At 40.9% G+C, this 16,987-nt stretch overlaps 1 protein-coding gene across 4 annotated transcripts in view; it reads right to left on the reverse strand.

The window, feature by feature from the left end:
• Positions 1-16,987, reverse strand: part of DPY19L3 (dpy-19 like C-mannosyltransferase 3) — a 78,637-nt gene that overhangs the window by 44,014 nt on the left and 17,636 nt on the right. For 3 of the 4 annotated variants that reach the window (XM_039231915.1, XM_039231914.1, XM_039231916.1), the window contains exons 4-5: positions 6,984-7,074; positions 322-443 (exon numbers count right to left, since the gene is read on the reverse strand). In XM_039231915.1, coding sequence (XP_039087846.1) covers positions 322-443; positions 6,984-7,074 — 213 coding nt within the window. The remainder of the gene's footprint in view (positions 1-321; positions 444-6,983; positions 7,075-16,987) is intronic. The other variant, XM_039231917.1, reaches the window with a different exon arrangement.

The raw sequence follows: 16,987 nt of genomic DNA on the forward strand, positions 1-16,987 counted from the left end.
TTGCTAATCTCTCATTTTTAAATTTCAAAGATAACTGAGGAGTGATTACATGTTTCTAAATGAAAATATATATCAGCCTCTAGACTGCACACATAGACGATAGGCCAGGAAGCATCTTATGTAAAAAAAATCTTATAAAAACATAAATAAAAAGCAAAGTTCACACATATCTGGAGAACACTGGGATACTGGTGCTTTTTTTTTTTTTTTTTAACCAAGCCAGCTGAAGATCAGAATAACGTATGTGAAAGTTTCAGCTTAAAATAGCAGATTTTGACTTTCATGTGATATTAACAACTCAGTGTCACGAACATAACATACCTGTATGGGTAGAACTCTATATAAAATACTGAGAAAAACTTCTTGGTAAATATTCATTCGTTGAAGAAGGTTGATTGTTCTCATAGACTCAGTTTTGTTATCATATATTAAGCCATGAAAACCTAAGGTTGATATTTGAAAGATCAGGAAAGAATAATTATAATTATGAATTATTCATTCATTTAAAACTATCCATAGATTGTTTAGCATGTGTCAGAGAATGTGCTAGGCACTGGGGATAGAATAATAAGCAAAAAACATAGTCCCACCCTCAAAGAGCTTACTGTATATTAGATGGATATTTACATGTTTACACAAACAGAGGTAAATTGTAATTCTTGTGAGTACAATGAAAAAATAAAAGCCCATATGTTCTTTTATAAAAATTTAGGCAAGAGGATTTTATATCCCCGCTCTGTCTGCCTGCCATGAGACCTACAATACCTCTTTTGGGGGTGTAAGTAGCCTCCCCCACTTCCCTTAGATGGGTTTGGCCATTTGACTTGCTCTGACCAATGGCAGTGTGAGAGGATGTGACATCTTTTAAGAAAAGATGACGCCTGCTTCCACCAGCAGTGTGGCTATTTCCCTCTGTCATGACAACAGCCAGTTCCAAGTAGAGGCTGGGTAATAAAAGCAAGAAATAAGCCACAGAAATTCCATGGCTATGTTGAGGTCATACGGCACTGCAACCAAATTGAGTAATTAACAGAAGGTATGAAGAGATAGTTCATAGAAGAAAATATGCATACAGTCCTTGCACATATAAAAAGATGCTCAACATTGCTTCTACTGTAAGTACAAATTAACACTACATTGAGATACCATTTCTCACCTATCAGCTTGGGGGAAAAAATTAGGTCTGACAACCAGGGCACCTGAGTGGCTAAGTCATTTCAGTGTCTGACGCTTGATCTTGGCTCAGGTCCTGATCTCATGATTAGCGAGATCGAGCCCTGCATTGGGCCCTGCTTGGGATTCTCTCTCTCCTGTTCTCTCTCCCTCTCCCCCACGGTCTCTCTCTCTCTCTTTCTTTCTTTCTCAAAAAAAAAAAAAAAAAAAGCTTAAAAAAAAAGTCTAACAATACACCCTGTTAGTGTGGTTCTAAGGAATTAGGTTCTCTCATACACTACAGTTGGGAAAGCAAATTTAGCACCACTTAGCAAAATTACATGTGCGTTTACCTTTTGATCTGGGCCTAGAAATCAGTACTGAAGACAGACTGGCAAAAAGACAAAATGACACAGGTCACAGGTCATTCCTCCAGTGCTATCTTTAAAAGCAAAAGATCAGAAGCAACCAAATGTCCATCAGTAGGAGGTGTTTTGGACTGCACTGCATCTGTCTAAAATCCTATATTAGGGCCCAAACCCAATATGTACTTGGACAGGGTCTATAAGGAGGTAATGAAGGTGAAGAGGGGTCATAAAGATAGGGCCATAATACGATAGGACTGGTGTCCTCAGAAGAGGAACAGGCAAGAGAGAGCTCTTTGGCCTTCTCTAAGCACACGTACAGAGGAAAGGCCAAGTGAAGGCATGGCAAGGAGGTGGACATCTACAAGCCAGGAAGAGAGGCTGTACCAATAACCAACCCTGGAAGTACCTTGATCTTGGACTTCAGATTTCAGACGTGAGAGAAGAGCAATCTGTGTTGTTTATGCCACCCAGCCTGCTGTGGCAGTCCTGCCAGACTAACACAGGACTGCCACAGACTGTCCATGTCCCCCCAGAATTCCTAAGTTGAAGCCCTAACCCCCAAGTGATGGTATTTGGAGTTGTGGCCTTCAGGAGGAAATTAGGGTTGGACAGGGTTATGACAGTGGGGCCCTCATAATGGGCTTAGTGCCCTTGTGGGAAGAGACACCAGAGAGCCAGCTCTCTGTCTGGCTTCCATGTGAAGGTGCAGAGAGAAGTGGCTAACTGCAAGCCAAGAAGAAGCTCTTCACCAGGACCCGGATTAGAACTCTAACCTCAGACTTCCTGCTTCCAGAACTGTAGGAAATTAATTTGTTTTTTAAGCCACTCAGTCTATGGTATTTTGTTATGGCAGCCTGAGCAGATGAAGACAAGAAAGCTACCTGAATAAACTATGGGTATACACACAAATGGAGTACTATGCAACTGCAAAAGGAATAAAGAGTCTCTTTATTTTATTTAAAAAAATTTTGTTAATGTTTTATTTATTTCTGAGAGAAAGAGAGAGAGACAGCATGAGCAGGGGAGGGCCAGGGAGAACGGGAGATACAGAATCTGAAACAGGCTCCAGGCTCTGAGCTGGCTGTCAGCACAGAGCTCGACGTGGGGCTCGAACCCACGAACTGTGAGATCACGACCTGAGCCAAAGTCGGACGCTTAACCAACTGAGCCACCCAGACGCCCCTAAGGAGTCTCTTTACAGTCTACTGCAGAGTGATCAAGATTTTTGGTAAATGACCAAAAAAAGCAAAAAAAGGAGAACAGCGTATACAGTAATCAAGGGGAATATGTGAATATATAAAGTATTTGTTTATATTAAAAATGCTGAGACTAGGGGAAAAAATACTGACAGTAGAAGAATTAGACAAAACCTAAAAAGAATGGTTACCTAAAGAGTGAGGAAGGAAACAAGATGGAGGGGGCAGGGATGGAAGGACACCTCCCTGAATGTGTCCCTTTTTTACAGTTTGACTCTGGAACCATGTAAATAAACTTTTTTGTAGAAGTATAAAAAAAACAAAAGTTTTTTTTTTACAAAGCAATCCTTAAAAAACCAAAAGCAAAGTAAAATAAACCTATTAAGTTGGTGGCTTGGTCACAGAGAAAGAACTCTTTCCAATGGCTTGAAGATAGAGGAATGCGAAAAAAATAGATATAGATACAGATACAGATAAAGATAGATAGATATAGACACCTACTTGATTTTATCTTAAGGACAAAAAGAACTACAAAGACAGCCTAAATTGTTTTCAGGTAATCATATTAGAAGCAATCTAACTACTGCTTCACTGAATGGTGTGTGTGTGTGTGTGTGTGTGTGTGTGTGCGTGTGTATGCATACTGTGTGTATATGCACAGTTGTACAAAACAGCTAAATGATTATGTCAGTATCATAAGAAACATAAATTTTCAATATAAGGAAAGAGATACAAATATAAAAGCAAAATAGTAAAAACCCTGTTATACTAACTTTGAACTGAAAATAACTATATTCCTATTTTTTCTTTGGAAAAGAAATTCACAGCTCCTACCTCTTCTCACTAAAAAGGACTGGAAACAAGGACCAATCTAGTAGTAAAAAGTACCCCTACCATCATCCAGATTGTGGGCTCTAAATAGCCACTAAAGAGAACTGGCTTCCTTGGAGAAATGGTGGATCCTAGATCAGGGTAGGAAATACACAATGTGGATCAGAAATAGCTTGTCACGCCAAAAAGCAAGGGCATTTTCAATGACTATTAGAATCATGTCAAAAAGCAGCCAATCTGAAGGGCATCCTATTGACCAAAGATTGGACAATTTAAATAAGAAGAATAATGCAGAAGACTGAAACATATCAAAGATGTTAAAAACCCATGTTTATGATGATAAATAACAATCAAACCCTTTAGGGGATGCAAGACTGGCAACTCTCTAAAATACAGGGAAAGGAGCAATCCAACCTTTCCTTTAAGAGCTGAAACTCTGAGGGGCACCTGGGTGGCCCAGTCGGTTGAGTGTCCGACTTCGGCTCAGGTCATGATCTCACAGTTCGTGGGTTTGAGCCCCACGTCGGGCTCTGTGCTGACAGCTCGGAGACTGGAGTGTGCTTTAGATTCTGTGCCTCCCTCTCTCTCTGACCCTCCCCTGCTCTCACACACACACTCTCTCTCTTTCAGAAATAAAAAAGGGGGATACACACACCCCAATGTTTAAAAAAAAAAAAAAAAGGAGCTGAAACTCTGAGTTAGCAAACAGCTGAGGAGAAATCATTGTTCTCTAGACATCAATTCCATCTGATAATCATGGAAGGAATTACAGAATTCAAGTATTACTGCCCTTACCAAGTTAACAGATTTAGGGAATGATCACCAATGGTGCTAACTCATTAGGGGAAAGTCTAAATGAGAACTTAGTAATGGATCAGTTTAACCCTGAAAGAGACAGTGCACTTATGTGCTCTGATGTGGAAGTGTGCACCACCACGTGTCTGACAGAACCTAGACCTGAGCAAGCCTCCAGATCCAACTACCAATCAATAGGAGATGCAGGCAACAGAGACTCATGAAATGACACCACGGGACTCCAGCAATATCCAGAAAGTGAAAAATTATCAGACAAATGAATCTGGGTTTTCCACAAAAAATTACAAGAAAAAAAGATGGAAAGAAACCTATAGATTAAAGGAAACAATGAGACAGAGCAAATGATTGCAATGTGTGGACTTTATTTGGAACTCAAAAACTGTATTAAAAATCTGCAAGACAATCAGGAAAAAGAGAACACTGACTAGATATCTGATAGCAAGACATTTCCTAATTGTGTTTAGCTGTGATAATGGTAACGTGGTAATACTTATGAAAGGGGTGGCCACCCTTTAGAGAAATTTACTGATATATTTATATATATATAATTTACAGATATATATATTTACAAATGCGGAATATGATGTCTTGGGGTTTTTCCAAAATAGTCCTGAAAATGGTGGGTAGAGAGAAGACAAGATTGGTCATGAGTTGGTAACTGTGGTAGCTGGTGACAGACATGTGGAAATCCATCAGAGGATTCTCCCTACACTTTTATATGTTTGGAATTTTCTAGGAGGAAGTTCTTAACAAATGACTTAAATGAAATGAAACAGATGAACCACTGAGTTTGTGATGACAGAAAGACAATACTCATTATTTACCTTTAAGAGCAGAGTTTCTCATTGTTAACACTATTGGTATCGACACTTGGGGCCAGATAATTCTTGTTGTAGGGACATTGTAGGATGTTTAGCAATATCCGTCACACTTCTGTCCATTCTGGTAGCACTATCCTTCCCAACCCACCTGAGCTGTGACAACCAAAAACGTATCTGCATGTTCCAGATGTCTCCTAGGGACACAACTGACCCTCCATAAGAACCACCACGTTAGAGGATGCTAGAGAAGCAAATCACAACTTTGAGAGCTCACTGACTCGTTTTTATCAGTAGTTATCTTCTATATTGCAGTGAAAACTGAACTGGAAATACTGAGCCCTGTAGGGAATACAAGGTTATGTCCTTATGAGCCTCTGGTCATCGACTGATTGACACGTCACCTTGATTTACGTGCTTCTGTTTAAAGACATCTTCTTTAACATATACTAGCAATTCACTACCGTTGAACACGTGGCCAACAGCACTCTAACTCCTAATTGAACAAAGCTTATCTGACAAACATGTTTTCTTGGTGTGCCTTCTTCACAGCCTGCTTGCACTTAGGAACTCCACACAGCACTTTAGCACTATGCTGGGGGCCATTTTAAACTGCAAAATCACCAACAAAAAGCATAAATGCGAAAACTGGGCCTTAGGTGGACTGTGAACAGGACGCCATAGAAGGAGAGCTGAGACAAGATGGCAGTGCATCGCCTTGTCCGACCTCAGCTGGGAACAGGCCAGGCAGGTGATGAAAAGTTTTCACTGCTCTGCATAAGCCTGTGAGTGACTGCAAAAAACACCACAAATACTGATTCTGGGGTCACAAATACATTTTAGTGAGTGACTGAGTTTGGAAATGGACTCCATGAATAACGAAGATCAACTGTAGAAAGAAAATCAACAGTGATTCTGCCTTTGCTGTATAAACCATATCTCAGGGTCACCAGATAGTTGATGAGGAAAAGATTTCTTAAGTAACAGAGTTCCAGCTAACAAACACAAGAGGAATGCAGAATGTCACTTTTGTTGACTACTAAGATAGTGGATACAGGCAATAAGCATCAATGGTGGCTAAAACCATTCAGTGAAAAGCTGATGGGTCATTAGCCTTATTGCATAGGAACCAACTGATTAATATTTATGGCACACAAAGAAAGATAACCTTTCATGTCTCCCACTGTGACAAAATCAGAAATACAAAACATCACCTATGAAGAATACTTGCCAAAAATGTATCTGAATCCAAGTACAACCTAGCAAATGGCTGTCATGCGTGGTCATGGGGAGCCTATCAAACATATTTAAGTAGGAGAGACTCTTTTTGGGGCTTCTCTTAGACGGAGTAAAGGTAAAGGCTGCGGGCTCTAAACCACTTACAACCAGTGAAAATGTGGGAAAATAGCAACTGCAGAGTAAGGGACTGAACACAGGGGACGAGGGCAGCTGTAAGTTTTGTTCGCATTACCAAAATGCCTCCTGTTTTTAGACACTACTCCTTCACCTGCAAAGACTTTTTCCAAAATGATCATGAGGAAAACCAGCAGCAAGACCAGGAAATCACAACCAGATAAATTCAGAGATGGAACAGGGCTGAGGAGAGGAGAGTTACATTAAGTGTTACAGAATTTCTTCCCGAGCCAAATGCTGATGACGTTGGCAGGGAAAAACCACGCAAGTTCACAGGAAAGCTACACAAGTTCTATAAAGCACTTAAAATGCTGCAGTGCAGAAGTATGTTCGGCAGAAATACTGGCTGGGGTGAAGCAGGTCCCACTAACGCCATCAGCTGTGATTACCTTGCATGAGGGTCGGAGCCTGCAGCATTTGCTTGTAGTAGGAGTAATACAGTCCACATTCTGTTCTGAATGAGATCTCTCGCTCCACTTCCTGAAATAAAGTGAGGTCGACTGGGTTTACATGACCTAGTTTGTTTGTTTTTTTAAAAGTCTACTGTCACTGTAGAAACAGGGTCCAGAACTACAACTTAAAAGAAAAAAAAGCCTCTCAAAATACAGTCTTAAGAAATTTCAGCAAACAAAAACAATAGAAGGCTAATAACTGTTGAAGCTGGGTACGTATTACAGTTTTATACAATTCTCTCTGCCTTTGTGGATATTTAAACTTTCCATAACAAACCATTTAAAATGTTTTTTTTTTTTAAATATTTGTTTATTTTTGAGAGACAGAGAGACAGAGCACAAGTGGGGGAGGGGCAGAGAGAGAAGGTGACACAGAATCTGAAGCAGGCTCCAGGCTCTAAGCTGTCAGCAGAGAACCTGACACGAGGCTTGAACCCACAAACTGCAAGATCATGACCTGAGTCAAAGTCAGACACTTAGCCAATGGAGCGACCCAGGCGACCCCATAGCAACCATTTTAAAACATGGAGACAGCTAGTTCCATTTGCACTGATGTTTCAGAATTAATGTTTTCCTTTTATTTCACACAAATTAAAACTTAAGAAAAAACACCACCAATTCTTATATAATATTAGTGAGAATCAAAATAGGGACAGTATAAAAACGTCTCCCAAGTGAAAAGAACTATAATTGCATTAGACACCTACCTAAAAGCTAATAGTATTATATAAGATTAATAATTTTCTTTTTATTCTAAGAACGTAACATACTCTTAGTGAAATGAGGCAGAACTTCACATATGAATTTCAGTTTGACAAATGTAACCTCAGTGGAAAGACACTCTTGTAGGCAAGTGGATACAAGAAATATTCAATTTTATAAAACTGAAAATTTAAAGTGAAACCTATTAGTCAATTTGGTTTTAAGATGCTTTTATGAAATTTAAATTTTAAGTCATTAACAAAATATGGAGGCAATTGGTAAGGAGGATGGGGAAGACATTCTGGAATCATCATATTACTATTCTTAGATACCGTAGTTCATATTATGTAAAAAACAGTGTAAGTGAATGAAAATTATAATTTACATCATTATAGATTCTCTGATGCCGGTGTTCAAAAAGCTAGGTCCTGGAATCTGGCACACTCAGTCTGAAATGTATTTCCATCTATGTTTTCCCTACCACAGCAGATCCCTATTCCACAAATCCAACTTTACTGGGGGAAGATGATAAACACTAAACATGGTATGTTCTAGGGAATAAGCTTCTTCTAACCTACCTCTATTTTTCAAACTGTAATAAACATTTCGTGAAAAGAGCCACTCATGCTATGTATCTTTAGACCTGAAATTATTTAATGTATTCCTTCAATCCTTTAAATAGTTCCCCTATCCTTTAAAAAAATATCATAAATTGATTCATGAATAAAGCATTGAATAAGTACTCAATTATCTGAGAGTATAAATATCCAATTACTGACCTTGAGAAACAAACTTATGCTTTATCATTGTTAACTCTTCCTTAAAAGAACAAGAGGAGGGGTGGAGTAGCAAACCTTATTTAATGAGCTTCCTTCTGTAGAAAACAAAATTATCTTGGGGATATCAAACATGGAAGCAAGGCCCAGGTGACCTCTGAAATGTGCCCTCCTTAGCACACTTGCTTTATAAAATGGACAGTATGCAACAGAGCTCTTTCAGCTTCTGCATTTGCTGCTGATTTGTGACGTATCTTTCATAGCAATAAAGGCGGTTCCTAGCAGTCACGTTAATCCGTTCATCTTGAATTTTTGAGAAAAACTGCTCTATTGCTTTTCATAACATAAAACTAAACTTGTATTGCTTTTTTCTACAACGTTCACACACCTACTTGGTCAAGTAGCCATACAGGCTCTGAAATGATGTTAACCGAGCAAATGTTAGCTTTTGTTCATGCAAATCAGGAAAAAAAAAACCCACAAAGTTTAATTACATTCTGTTTTTTTCTCTCCAGCTGCCTTTCACTGTTCAAAGTATGGCTGTTTTCAATGGAATACTCTAACATCAAACCTACATCCCCAAATCAAACTGGAGAGCCAGATCAATCACTCACATGAAGGGGGCTTCAGATCCAACATGGCTCAGGAATACAAGAAGACGGACTTCATAAAGATGGAAAAACCGAAAAATCCTACCACTCCAGGTACAAAGGTAGAAAGCTTTTGTGCCCCACCCCTCTCTTTAATATACCCAGAATGCGCACAGAACAGAGGGGGTCCTAATTAGTAAAAAAGCATTCACACATGATTAATTGGTAATCTTGGCACCAGCTGTACGGAACCAAATGCTATACTTCATGAGACAGACACTTGCAAGCTTTACATCTGCTTCATGCTAAGAGAACATCTGCTTTACTCATTCAAACACTTTTCCAGTTTTGCAGCAATTTACACTTTGCCTGGTGGATTGTGCCAATGAAAATGTACACCAATAGAAGTTACCCTCTAAAGAATGCAACATGAACAAATACTTCATATTTTCATTTGCAGCAGTTCCACAGGGAAAGTGATGCCGGGAGAATGAAAACATTTCTTCTGGAGATAATGACAGAAGGAAACAGACAAAAGCAGTGTTATTTTTAAGGAGCTGTACACCTAAAACTGTTTAATAGCGGTTTATATAGTAATTTAACAAAAATACTTAAAGGAAAAAGCATCAAAATAATGACTGCTCACAGTTAGTGACTTGGATCCCCTAGAAACACACAAAATGTAACAACCCCTTTTAGACAAACGACACGGCATCTGCCAAAGGAACCCTCGCGTTAGTTTTTAAGACTCTCGTGTAAATAACTTTTGTTTACAAAAACTGTGTTCAAACAGAGTCGGCTGCTGGTGGTGGGGAAGCCACAGAAAAGATTAATTTTGCAAACACAGTCTATTTCAGAAATAGGTAACAAATCATCTCACCAAGAAACAGGAGCTCACGAACCGACAGCTGTTCTTGAAGTCTTGTACTGGGAACCGAGCCCTTAGCAGACATTCTTATGGCACGTGCATGGTTTATTGGCTGGTGAGCCCCCTGTCCATCTGCTAGAACGGAATGATCTTCCCCTAGGGCTGATGAGCGCCGGGGGTGAGTGATAGCTGTGTGTGCGAGCAGCCTGGGAGCAGGCTGGGCTACTGCTGACAGCGCACCCCCCACACTCACAGTGCCCACTGGGCTCGCACAGAAGCATCCACCACTCTTGGTACCACTGGACTTAACCACTTGGCTGGTTAACCCTATGTATTCTAGAGAATCCTTGCTGAGCAAGAGTATTTGGTGGGAAGATATGCAAATTCTGTAATATCAAACGAACAGGAGAATAACAGTGGAAAATATTAACATAAGAAAAGACCATAAAAAAACGGGTAAAAATTGAGTGACATGAGTGGTTTTTTAGCTAAATGAGAATTATATTTCCTTATGACTGAACATTTCTTTGCTGGGAAAACAAAGGTATAAAACTTTCGTCCTCAATCCCAAGGGGTTTATGTTTCAATGAGAAAGAATAATGTTTTTTTTTTTTTAAAGGAAAATGACTATTGGAGGAAAGGTATCAATTAGAAGGATGAAGAGCCTTCTGCCTGAACTGTTTTTATAATGTTTATTTTAAGAGGGAGAGAAGGGGAGAGAGAGAGAGAGACAGAGAGAGAGAGAGAGAGGAGTGAGCAAGTGCACGAGGGAGAGAGGCAGAGAAAGAGGGAGGGAGAGAATCCCAAGCAATCTCTGTGCTGTAAGTGCAGAGCCCGATATGGGGGTTCCTTCTCACGAACAAAGAGATCATGACCTGAGCCAAAATCAAGAGTCAAACACCCAACTGACAGAGCCACCCAGGTACCCCTGCCTGAACTATTAAACCAGCTCCCACTGGATTCTGTCCTTTTTTCCTAATTGGTCTCTTTTTCCTCTATCTTCCTCATTCATTCATTCAGCAAACAGCTGCTGACCAAACAGTGACAAGCATTCTCTTGCTGGGAGATTCACCAGGGGACAAAAGAGACACAAATCTTTGTCTTCACCGAATTTATAATCTAGAACAGAGGGAGAATGAATAAACGTGTAAAATACAAAACGCAGAGAAGGCGGATGGTGCGGTGTGGGTGCTGGGATCCTGCAAGTTGGTGGGGAAGGCTGCACCGATGAAGTCCCTACGGAACAGAGATCTGAAGAGGCGGGGAGCAAGCCGTGTGGAGCGAGCCTGCGGGCCACCCGGGACAGCCCAAGTACACCTTGAAGAACAATGCGGAAGGCAGCGCGGTCTGGGGTGGAGGGAGCAAGGAAGGCCGGGGGCGGAGGGCAGGTGGTGCGAGGTAGCGTGGGGCAGGACAGCCAGTGCTGCTAGCTAACCAGGACCCGGGGCATGTGCTCTGAGCGAGCTGTGTGTGTGGGGAGGTGAGGGCGGTCAGGAGTGTGGTTTCAGACCTGCTGACCTGGACTGCGAAGGGCTCTGAGCCGCTGTAATAGTCCCGGTGGGGGTCTGGGTTGTGAGAGGTGATCACATCCTGCACGCTGTTAAAGGAAAACGGACAGGGCTTCACCTGAGAGAACCAGGAGTGTGCAAGGGCAGGAGCCACTGGAGGACCCAGCTGCAATTTACAGAGACGGAGAGATCAGGAGAAACGCCTGGCCGCTGGTGGGGGACCTGTTACGTTCGAAATGCCCACTGGTTATCCCAGCTCAGGTGCTGGATCCAGCAGGCGGCTGTGGACAAGTCTGGAGTTCAGGGCAAAGGTCTGAGCAGGGGACAGATATTTGGGGGCCATGAACGTAGAGACGGTATTTACAGCTGTAGATAAGATTGTTCTTAGAAATGACAGTGGACAGGGGTGCTGGGTGGCTCAGTCGGTTAAGCGTCTGACTTCGGCTCAGGTCATGATCTCATGGTTTGTGGGTTCGAGCCCCATGTCGGGCTCTGTGCTGACAGCTCAGAGCCTGGAGCCTGCTTCAGATTCTGTGTCTCCCTCTCTCTCTGACCCTCCCCTGCTCACGCTGCCTCTTTCTCTCTCTCAGAAATAAATTTAAAAAATTTTTTTAAGTAAAAAAAAAAAGAAATGACAGTGGACAGGAAAATACAGAACGCAGAGTACTAACCACTATACGATCACGGCAGGTGGACAGAAAAATACAGAGCCGAGTCCTGGATTCTCTGCCAACAAGAGGGCAGAAGGCTGAGGAGTAGCCTGTGAAGGAGCCAAAGAACCACCCAGAGAGGGAGGAGAAAATCCAGGGGAACACGTGTCCTGGAGTCCGGGAAAACGAGGACTGGACACGACCACTGAATTGAACAACCCCAACTTTTCGAGAGCAGTGCCACGGCTGAAGCCTGCCTAGGGTGGGCTCAAGAGACAGAACGCGAAGAGAGGAACAGGGACTACAGGACCACACACTTTCTGGGGGAGTTTGGGTGTTAGGGTGAGCACAGCAATGGGACAGTAGCTGGAAGAGAAGGTGGGGACAGAAGGGCCTCCCCGACCCCAGGACGGGAGAAGGCAGGAGAGACTCAACTGCTGGTGTAATGTGACTCAGTGGAAGGCAGGGGAGAAGACGCCACACACATGGGGTGACAAGTCGGCGTACATGGGCACAGGTCCAGGCAGATGTTGGGCTGAAGCATGAGGAAGGTCTCTTCCGCTTACTTCTCCTTTCTCAGTCGCCAGGGTTCCGAATACGCTACCTCCCAATACGGCACCTTGACATACTGAGTGTCTTAAGCTGCAGGAATGAGAGTAATGGCAGGTGCAGGAAGGGCTCTCCGACCTCTCCCTTGTCCCCTGAAGCAGGTCACAAGACTTCTTGTGAAAGGCGCATTCCCTCTACCCGGAGGAAAAGAAATCCTTATCTCTGAAGATGAAGGGGCACGGAGAGGGATCTGAACAAACAGGCCTTGCTAAGTTCACCCCCTTTTCTTCCTGCTACATTTACTACTTTCTATTCTTCATCAAATCTAGTATTAAAATGCTCAGGTCATCCATTTCTTCAGGTCTTCATTTCCTAATGAAGGTTCTAGGGTGTCGTAAAACTTAAGTACATTTGTATGCTTTTCTCTTGTTAATCTATCTTTTGCCAGTTCAGCGGACAGGACCCCAGCCCTCTACAGTGCAAGAGCTGACAGTCAAGACTGGGGAAGGTCTAGGGGGAAAAAGGAGGAAGAAAAGGTCAGGACGGTCGTCCAGGAGAGTTTGGGGGTAAATGGACAAAGGACATATGACAGGATTGTCAGGCATCGCTTTAAAAAAAAAAAAGGCACAGTTCAAAATTCGACAAAGTTTAAAATAAAATATTTTGGTTTCTGTGTACTTAATTTTGTATTTAGTCCCTGCTACTAAGTCTTCTTATTGCCTGTGATAATTTTCCAGATTGTTCTGTGGTTTTTGGGTAGATGATGACATGATCTGCAAGTAATTTTACCTCCCCCTTTCCAATTTTTATACTTTTTACTTCTCCTGTTTATATTGCTGGTACCTCCAAAGCAATGTTAAACAGGAGTACTAACAGACAGCTTTGGCTTGGGATATGCCTCTAGCCACATGTGCCGACTTAAAATTTAATTAAAATTAAAAATTGAGCTTCTCAGTTTTTGAACACAATTGGCTATTGGCTAGAGTATTAACACAGCATAAAGAACTTTTTATCATCATAGAAAGTTCTACCAGATAGACAGCACTGTCCTAGGGTTTCCCTAACGGGAAAGGTCTTAGCATTTGGTCTGAAATGTATTCACGCCATATTAACAAAAAGGATGCATCTATCTTTTTAAGTTTTACGAAGACAGAATTCACATACCATACAATTCACCCGTTTCAAGTGTACAATTCAATGGCTTTTACTGTATTCACAAAGTTATGCATGCATCCACTAGAATCAATTTTAGACCATTTCATTACCCCTAAAAAGAAACACCACCCCGAGTCATCACCCTACAAATCCCCTATGCTTTCTAGCCCTGGGCAACACTAATCCACTTTCTATCTCTTTAGATTTCAATTTCTCCACACCCTCGTCAACACTTATTATTACATGTCTTATTATAGCCTTGCTAGTGGATGTTAAGTGTTATCTCACTGTGGGTCTGATTAGAACTTCCCTGACAGGCTAATGATGTTGAGCATCTTTTTTGCATGTACTTTTTAGCCATTTATAGATCATCTTTGGAAAAACATCTATTCAAGACCTTTTTTCATAAAGAAAATTAAGCTGTATTTTTATAATTGAATTGTTACAGTTCTCTGTATAGTCCAGATTCAAATCCCTTATCAGGCATATGATCTGTAAATATTTTCTTCCTGAGTGGTGTCTTTTCTTGATCGTATCCTTTGGAGCACAAAACTTTCTAATGTTGAAGAAGTCCAATTTAAGTATTCTTCCTTTCCTTTCCCCTTTCCTTTACTTTGTGCTTTTGGTGTATCTAGGATGACCTAGCCTAAGCCTAAGCCATGATGATTTATTCATGTTTTCTTTTTATTTTAATATAATGTATTGTCAAACTGGCTAACATACAGCGTGTACAGTGTACTCTTAGAAACTTCAGAGTTGCATTTAGGTCTCTGACTCACTTTGAGTTAATCTGTGTATATGTATGAGGAAGGGGTCCAGTTGCCCTATTTTGCACATGAATATCCAGTTGTCTCCAGATCATTTGTTGCAAAGACTATTCTTTCTTCATTTAAAATCAATTGGTCACAAATATAAGGGTTTATTTCCGGACTCTCAATGCTATTTCATCTGTCTTATGCCAGGACCACACTGTCCTGATTATTGTTGTGAGTTTTCTAATTTTGTTCTTCTTTTTCAAAACTGCTTTGGTTATTCTGGGTCTTTTCAGTTTCCATATAAATTTTAGGGTCAGCTTATCAATTTCTGCAAAAACATCCACCAAGGATTTTGAGAGGGATAATGTCAAAACTACACCAACTTGGGGAGCACTGCTATCTTAACAATACTGTCTTCAATTCATGGACATGGTTTAAGTTTTATACTTCTTTTGTTCAATTTATTCCTGAGTATCTTATTCTTTTGTTGCTACTGTATAAGAAACTCTTCTTAATTTCATTTTTGGTTTGCTCATTGCTACTGTATAAAAATACAATTGGTTTCTGTATATTGATCTTGTATCCTGCAACCTTGAAACTCATTTATTAGTTCTAATAGTTTTTGTTAGTGAGCTCTATATAGAAGATCATGTTAACTACAGGGACAGTTTTACTTCTTCCTTTCCAATTTGGAGGTCTTTTGTTTCATTTTCTTGACTAACTTCCCTAATTAGGACTTCTAGTATAATGCTGAATAGAAACAGCTAGAGCAGACATTCTTGTCTTGTTCCTAATCTTAGGCAGGAAACTCAATTTGTCACCATTAAATGTGATGTTAGTTGTTGCATTTTTGACAGATGCCTTTTCTGAAGCTAAAGATCCCTTCTATTTCTAGTCTGTTGAGTGTTTTTTTATTATGAAGTCTTGGTGAGGGGCGCCTGGGTGGCTTGGTTGGTTGAGCATTCAACTTTGGCTCAGGTCATGATCTTGCGGTTCATGGGCTTGAGCCTTGTGCTGGGCTTTGACCGGGGCAAGACCAACATGGATACACTGCCATGATTAATTCTATATCAATTCTTTCTATTCAGATATGTTTTCCCCTTGTCTCATTCGTATCCCTCCCCTCTGCTGGACTGGGCACTCTGGTCATTGGTTTGCTTAAACAGTCACATTTAATCCATTCTCTAGATGTATATTCTCCACCGCTACTTTTCTCTCTCTCTCTCTCTCTCTCTCTCTCTCTGAAGTAATCGGACTATATAGTTTCTCTGAGTAGCATTATCTTTCTTTCTTTCACCTTGCCTCCTACCATATTCTCTTTCTCTGAATTAAGCCTCTTAGTCTCTCTGCCTGGTCAGTATCCAATTTTGCTTTCTCCCAGCCCTCACATTTCTCTCTGTGTATATGCTCTTCCATCAGCACTGCATACACCTGCTCTTTATTTGTAGCTGGGAATTCTGGTTTTATGCTTTTAGACTGTCTTTTGTCTTTTGTTTGTTTGTTCTTTTTTCCCTTCTTTTATTCTCTTTTTCTTTTTCCCTTTCGGTTTGCTCATTTGTTGGATTTGTCTGTTTGCGTGCCTTTGTTCTCTGTGTGTTTGTCTGTTTTCTTTTCCAGGGCTACCTCAAGAAACAAGCCAAAGTACACATGGTGGAGAGTCCCAAATACCACCAGGAGTAGGGAAATAAAATAACCAAACAACAAGAGAGACCAAGAGACAACATTAAAAGAACACTTCCTGAACGGACAGGCCCTAGACAGTCAATGAGCCTTCTCTAACATAGCAGTACTCACAGGTGCAAAGCACATAACAAGCTTTTAAAACTAACAAAAGACGGAAAGCTAGCCAAAATGACGAAAAAGGGGAACTCTCCTCTAAAGGAATTCCAGGAAGAAATGACAGCTAAAGAGCTGCTTAACACATAGCTGCTTAAAACATAACCGAACAAGAATTTAGAACAATAGTCATAAAATTAATCACTGGGCTTGAAAAAAGCATGGAAGACATCAGAGAAGCTATTGCTAAAAGACTATGGAGCTTAAAAATAGTTCTGATGAATTAAAAAATGCTATAAATGAGGTGCATAATAAAATGGAGGCGTCCAATGCACGGATTGAAGAGGCAGAGAGGAGAATTAAGTGAATCAGAAGACACAATTATAGAAAAAGAGGAAGCCGAGAAAAAGAGAGACAAACTGATCCAGGAGCACGAAAAGAGAGTTTGAGAACTGAGTGATGCAATCAAACAGAACAATATCTGTATCATAGGAATCCCAGAAGAGGAAAAGAGAGGGAAAAGCGCTGAGGAGTTCTTGAATATAGCTGAGAACTTCCCCAATTTGGGAAAGGAAACAGACATTGTACTGGGCTTTGAGCTGACAGTGTGGA

This window comes from Hyaena hyaena, unplaced genomic scaffold (assembly GCF_003009895.1).
Source record: "Hyaena hyaena isolate Hyena2069 unplaced genomic scaffold, ASM300989v1 scaffold_61, whole genome shotgun sequence".
In the NCBI taxonomy this organism is placed as follows: Eukaryota; Metazoa; Chordata; class Mammalia; order Carnivora; family Hyaenidae; genus Hyaena; species Hyaena hyaena.